Consider the following 6832-nt stretch of genomic DNA (forward strand, 5'->3'; position numbering starts at 1 on the left):
TGCACAGCTGGGGGGGTCGGAGGTTTGCACAGCTGGGGGCGGGCGGAGGTTCCCACCCCTGTTCTAGAACATCAGGCCGGTTCTGTTCCAGATGTTCTGTTTGCTTTAGGCCCATGTTGTGTGTGTCGTCTTTGTACATTGCGCTGTGTCCGTTCCTTTTGCAGACGAGGAGAAGGCCGCTGTGGATAACAATGTTTCACATTCTGGGGTCGGAGTTTTCTTTGAGGGTTACCTGTACCCGCCCTCCAGTCCACCCAATGTCTCCGGACAGCAGAGTCCCTCATTCAGCAGCCAGAAGGAGGATCGAACCACCTCTTGTAGCGGGAGCGCCATGGAGAGAATGAAGAAACCTAAAAAGGTGTATTTCTATATCTCCCCGAAGGTGAGTCCCACTGTGTCTAGGTGGAGGACCTCCGCCGTCCTGCCAACCGCCTGAATGTCTCTGTGTTCTGTTGCAGCAACTCTCCGTGAAAGAATTCTACCTGCGGATCATTCCATGGAGGCTCTTCACTTTCCGAGTGTGTCCCGGGACCAAGGTGAGCCGGGGATTTCCTGTGTCCTTCACCTCCATGTATCACACCTTCCTCCTCTGTCCTGTGTCCTTCACCTCCGTATATATCACACCTTCCTGGTATGGCCTCCTCTGTCCTTCACCTCCCATGTATCACACCTTCCTCGTATGGCGTCCTTCACCTCCGTATATCACACCTTCCTCGTATGGCGTCCTTCACCTCCGTATATCACACCTTCCTCGTATGGCGTCCTTCACCTCCGTATATCACACCTTCCTCGTATGGCCTCCTCTGTCCTTCACCTCCATGTATCACACCTTCCTCGTATGGCCTCCTCTGTCCTTCACCTCCCATGTATCACAGCTTCCTCTTATGGCGTCCTTCACCTCCGTATATCACACCTTCCTCGTATGGCCTCCTCTGTCCTTCACCTCCGTATATATCACACCTTCCTCGTATGGCCTCCTCTGTCCTTCACCTCCGTATATATCACACCTTCCTCGTATGGCCTCCTCTGTCCTTCACCTCCGTATATATCACACCTTCCTCGTATGGCCTCCTCTGTCCTTCACCTCCGTATATATCACACCTTCCTCGTATGGCCTCCTCTGTCCTTCACCTCCGTATATATCACACCTTCCTCGTATGGCCTCCTCTGTCCTTCACCTCCGTATATATCACACCTTCCTCGTATGGCCTCCTCTGTCCTTCACCTCCGTATATATCACACCTTCCTCGTATGGCCTCCTCTGTCCTTCACCTCCGTATATATCACACCTTCCTCGTATGGCCTCCTCTGTCCTTCACCTCCGTATATATCACACCTTCCTCGTATGGCCTCCTCTGTCCTTCACCTCCGTATATATCACACCTTCCTCGTATGGCCTCCTCTGTCCTTCACCTCCGTATATATCACACCTTCCTCGTATGGCCTCCTCTGTCCTTCACCTCCGTATATATCACACCTTCCTCGTATGGCCTCCTCTGTCCTTCACCTCCGTATATATCACACCTTCCTCGTATGGCCTCCTCTGTCCTTCACCTCCGTATATATCACACCTTCCTCGTATGGCCTCCTCTGTCCTTCACCTCCGTATATATCACACCTTCCTCGTATGGCCTCCTCTGTCCTTCACCTCCGTATATATCACACCTTCCTCGTATGGCCTCCTCTGTCCTTCACCTCCGTATATATCACACCTTCCTCGTATGGCCTCCTCTGTCCTTCACCTCCGTATATATCACACCTTCCTCGTATGGCCTCCTCTGTCCTTCACCTCCGTATATATCACACCTTCCTCGTATGGCCTCCTCTGTCCTTCACCTCCGTATATATCACACCTTCCTCGTATGGCCTCCTCTGTCCTTCACCTCCGTATATATCACACCTTCCTCGTATGGCCTCCTCTGTCCTTCACCTCCGTATATATCACACCTTCCTCGTATGGCCTCCTCTGTCCTTCACCTCCGTATATATCACACCTTCCTCGTATGGCCTCCTCTGTCCTTCACCTCCGTATATATCACACCTTCCTCGTATGGCCTCCTCTGTCCTTCACCTCCGTATATATCACACCTTCCTCGTATGGCCTCCTCTGTCCTTCACCTCCGTATATATCACACCTTCCTCGTATGGCCTCCTCTGTCCTTCACCTCCGTATATATCACACCTTCCTCGTATGGCCTCCTCTGTCCTTCACCTCCGTATATATCACACCTTCCTCGTATGGCCTCCTCTGTCCTTCACCTCCGTATATATCACACCTTCCTCGTATGGCCTCCTCTGTCCTTCACCTCCGTATATATCACACCTTCCTCGTATGGCCTCCTCTGTCCTTCACCTCCGTATATATCACACCTTCCTCGTATGGCCTCCTCTGTCCTTCACCTCCGTATATATCACACCTTCCTCGTATGGCCTCCTCTGTCCTTCACCTCCGTATATATCACACCTTCCTCGTATGGCCTCCTCTGTCCTTCACCTCCGTATATATCACACCTTCCTCGTATGGCCTCCTCTGTCCTTCACCTCCGTATATATCACACCTTCCTCGTATGGCCTCCTCTGTCCTTCACCTCCGTATATATCACACCTTCCTCGTATGGCCTCCTCTGTCCTTCACCTCCGTATATATCACACCTTCCTCGTATGGCCTCCTCTGTCCTTCACCTCCGTATATATCACACCTTCCTCGTATGGCCCACGTATGATGAGCCTTATTTCTTGGTGGCGGTATTTTTGTGTCTGCAGTTCCTTTACCTCCCCCCGGACCCTGTGCATGGTCTGCTTTCCTTACAAGTGGACGATGGCCTGCAGCCTCCAATAGAAGTCAGCTGTAAAGACCGCAATGTCATGGCCGCCACGTTCACTCGTTTCCTGCACTTGAATATCGGTGAGTGGGAATCCATCCAAGTCACCGCGGAGTGACGGAGTTCATCATCTTTGTGTGGAGGGTGCAGTGTAGAATGGGATATACCAGGTCTGGTGTTAGGTGGGGTATAGTGGGGGCAGGATGGGGTGTGGTGTTAGGTGGGGTATAGTGGGGGCAGGATGGGGTGTGGTGTTAGGTGGGGTATAGTGGGGGCAGGATGGGGTGTGGTGTTAGGTGGGGTATAGTGGGGGCAGGATGGGGTGTGGTGTTAGGTGGGGTATAGTGGGGGCAGGATGGGGTGTGGTGTTAGGTGGGGTATAGTGGGGGCAGGATGGGGTGTGGTGTTAGGTGGGGTATAGTGGGGGCAGGATGGGGTGTGGTGTTAGGTGGGGTATAGTGGGGGCAGGATGGGGTGTGGTGTTAGGTGGGGTATAGTGGGGGCAGGATGGGGTGTGGTGTTAGGTGGGGTATAGTGGGGGCAGGATGGGGTGTGGTGTTAGGTGGGGTATAGTGGGGGCAGGATGGGGTGTGGTGTTAGGTGGGGTATAGTGGGGGCAGGATGGGGTGTGGTGTTAGGTGGGGTATAGTGGGGGCAGGATGGGGTGTGGTGTTAGGTGGGGTATAGTGGGGGCAGGATGGGGTGTGGTGTTAGGTGGGGTATAGTGGGGGCAGGATGGGGTGTGGTGTTAGGTGGGGTATAGTGGGGGCAGGATGGGGTGTGGTGTTAGGTGGGGTATAGTGGGGGCAGGATGGGGTGTGGTGTTAGGTGGGGTATAGTGGGGGCAGGATGGGGTGTGGTGTTAGGTGGGGTATAGTGGGGGCAGGATGGGGTGTGGTGTTAGGTGGGGTATAGTGGGGGCAGGATGGGGTGTGGTGTTAGGTGGGGTATAGTGGGGGCAGGATGGGGTGTGGTGTTAGGTGGGGTATAGTGGGGGCAGGATGGGGTGTGGTGTTAGGTGGGGTATAGTGGGGGCAGGATGGGGTGTGGTGTTAGGTGGGGTATAGTGGGGGCAGGATGGGGTGTGGTGTTAGGTGGGGTATAGTGGGGGCAGGATGGGGTGTGGTGTTAGGTGGGGTATAGTGGGGGCAGGATGGGGTGTGGTGTTAGGTGGGGTATAGTGGGGGCAGGATGGGGTGTGGTGTTAGGTGGGGTATAGTGGGGGCAGGATGGGGTGTGGTGTTAGGTGGGGTATAGTGGGGGCAGGATGGGGTGTGGTGTTAGGTGGGGTATAGTGGGGGCAGGATGGGGTGTGGTGTTAGGTGGGGTATAGTGGGGGCAGGATGGGGTGTGGTGTTAGGTGGGGTATAGTGGGGGCAGGATGGGGTGTGGTGTTAGGTGGGGTATAGTGGGGGCAGGATGGGGTGTGGTGTTAGGTGGGGTATAGTGGGGGCAGGATGGGGTGTGGTGTTAGGTGGGGTATAGTGGGGGCAGGATGGGGTGTGGTGTTAGGTGGGGTATAGTGGGGGCAGGATGGGGTGTGGTGTTAGGTGGGGTATAGTGGGGGCAGGATGGGGTGTGGTGTTAGGTGGGGTATAGTGGGGGCAGGATGGGGTGTGGTGTTAGGTGGGGTATAGTGGGGGCAGGATGGGGTGTGGTGTTAGGTGGGGTATAGTGGGGGCAGGATGGGGTGTGGTGTTAGGTGGGGTATAGTGGGGGCAGGATGGGGTGTGGTGTTAGGTGGGGTATAGTGGGGGCAGGATGGGGTGTGGTGTTAGGTGGGGTATAGTGGGGGCAGGATGGGGTGTGGTGTTAGGTGGGGTATAGTGGGGGCAGGATGGGGTGTGGTGTTAGGTGGGGTATAGTGGGGGCAGGATGGGGTGTGGTGTTAGGTGGGGTATAGTGGGGGCAGGATGGGGTGTGGTGTTAGGAGGGGCAGTACGGGGTGTGGATATGGGTGGAGTCATCTCTTTGTGTTCTAGGCGGATCTGAGACGTTCCAGGACAAGGTCGCCTTCTTCCAGAAAGAACTGAAAAACATTCATTGCAAGAAAAGCCGCAGCAAGATCACGCTGAGAGTGAACAGACACTCGCTGCTAGAGAGTGTGAGTAGTGGTACTCCCATCACTGAGGGGTGGTCCTCATACCCACCTGTCTGTTGCTGCGTGGTGTCATCCCCACATCCCTTCCTGGGACAGGCGGAGGTCAGGGCAGCCAGCAGACGCTGAGCGTAATTCAGTGACAGGCGGAGGTCAGGGCAGGCAGCAGACGCTGGGCGTAATTCAGTGACAGGCGGAGGTCAGGGCAGGCAGCAGACGAGCGTAATTCAGTGACAGGCGGAGGTCAGGGCAGGCAGCAGACGATGAGCGTAATTCAGTGACAGGCGGAGGTCAGGGCAGGCAGCAGGCGATGAGCGTAATTCAGTGACAGGCGGAGGTCAGGGCAGGCAGCAGACGAGCGTAATTCAGTGACAGGCGGAGGTCAGGGCAGGCAGCAGACGATGAGCGTAATTCAGTGACAGGCGGAGGTCAGGGCAGGCAGCAGGCGATGAGCGTAATTCAGTGACAGGCGGAGGTCAGGGCAGGCAGCAGACGAGCGTAATTCAGTGACAGGCGGAGGTCAGGGCAGGCAGCAGACGATGAGCGTAATTCAGTGACAGGCGGAGGTCAGGGCAGGCAGCAGGCGATGAGCGTAATTCAGTGACAGGCGGAGGTCAGGGCAGGCAGCAGACGAGCGTAATTCAGTGACAGGCGGAGGTCAGGGCAGGCAGCAGACGATGAGCGTAATTCAGTGACAGGCGGAGGGCAGGCAGCAGGCGATGAGCGTAATTCAGTGACAGGCGGAGGTCAGGGCAGGCAGCAGACGATGAGCGTAATTCAGTGACAGGCGGAGGTCAGGGCAGGCAGCAGACGATGAGCGTAATTCAGTGACAGGCGGAGGGCAGGGCAGGCAGCAGACGATGAGCGTAATTCAGTGACAGGCGGAGGTCAGGGCAGGCAGCAGACGATGAGCGTAATTCAGTGACAGGCGGAGGTCAGGGCAGGCAGCAGACGATGAGCGTAATTCAGTGACAGGCGGAGGTCAGGGCAGGCAGCAGACGATGAGCGTAATTCAGTGACAGGCGGAGGTCAGGGCAGGCAGCAGACGATGAGCGTAATTCAGTGACAGGCGGAGGGCAGGGCAGGCAGCAGACGATGAGCGTAATTCAGTGACAGGCGGAGGTCAGGGCAGGCAGCAGACGATGAGCGTAATTCAGTGACAGGCGGAGGTCAGGGCAGGCAGCAGACGATGAGCGTAATTCAGTGACAGGCGGAGGTCAGGGCAGGCAGCAGACGATGAGCGTAATTCAGTGACAGGCGGAGGTCAGGGCAGGCAGCAGACGATGAGCGTAATTCAGTGACAGGCGGAGGTCAGGGCAGGCAGCAGACGATGAGCGTAATTCAGTGACAGGCGGAGGTCAGGGCAGGCAGCAGACGATGAGCGTAATTCAGTGACAGGCGGAGGTCAGGGCAGGCAGCAGACGATGAGCGTAATTCAGTGACAGGCGGAGGTCAGGGCAGGCAGCAGACGATGAGCGTAATTCAGTGACAGGCGGAGGTCAGGGCAGGCAGCAGACGATGAGCGTAATTCAGTGACAGGCGGAGGTCAGGGCAGGCAGCAGCATAATGCAGGAACAGACTATCGTCAGGGCAGGTTCACATTGTTATGTATGGAGCCCCTGTAGACTGACCAGCAAACTCGGGGCCCAGGGCTGGTGACATTCAAATAAGGCGCACTGTGCCGCCGGCCAATGGGAGTGGAGGAGGCTAGAGAGATGGAAGTGACCTGCTGCCTAGCAATAGAGATGCATCCCAAGGGATGTTCCACCGCTGGCCAATGGGAGTAGAGGAGGTTTGCTGCAAGAGCAGGGCTGGTTACCTGGCAACAGATGAGCAACAGAGAGGGGGCCGGCAGAGGGTCGGAGTCAGAGGCGTGGGTCAGAGGGTTAGGGGCGGGGCCTGTAGAGGGTCG

General features: G+C 56.4%; 1 protein-coding gene across 1 annotated transcript in view; it reads left to right on the forward strand.

The window, feature by feature from the left end:
* Window positions 1-6832, forward strand: part of AREL1 (apoptosis resistant E3 ubiquitin protein ligase 1) — a 14581-nt gene that overhangs the window by 2121 nt on the left and 5628 nt on the right. Inside the window, exons 5-8 of the mRNA XM_018575517.1 lie at window positions 165-382; window positions 459-536; window positions 2764-2905; window positions 4805-4926. Of these exons, the coding sequence (XP_018431019.1) occupies window positions 165-382; window positions 459-536; window positions 2764-2905; window positions 4805-4926 (560 nt within the window). The remainder of the gene's footprint in view (window positions 1-164; window positions 383-458; window positions 537-2763; window positions 2906-4804; window positions 4927-6832) is intronic.

The sequence above is a fragment of the Nanorana parkeri genome, unplaced genomic scaffold (genome assembly GCF_000935625.1).
Source record: "Nanorana parkeri isolate BGI_ZX_2015 unplaced genomic scaffold, ASM93562v1 scaffold4052, whole genome shotgun sequence".
Classification (NCBI taxonomy): domain Eukaryota; kingdom Metazoa; phylum Chordata; class Amphibia; order Anura; family Dicroglossidae; genus Nanorana; species Nanorana parkeri.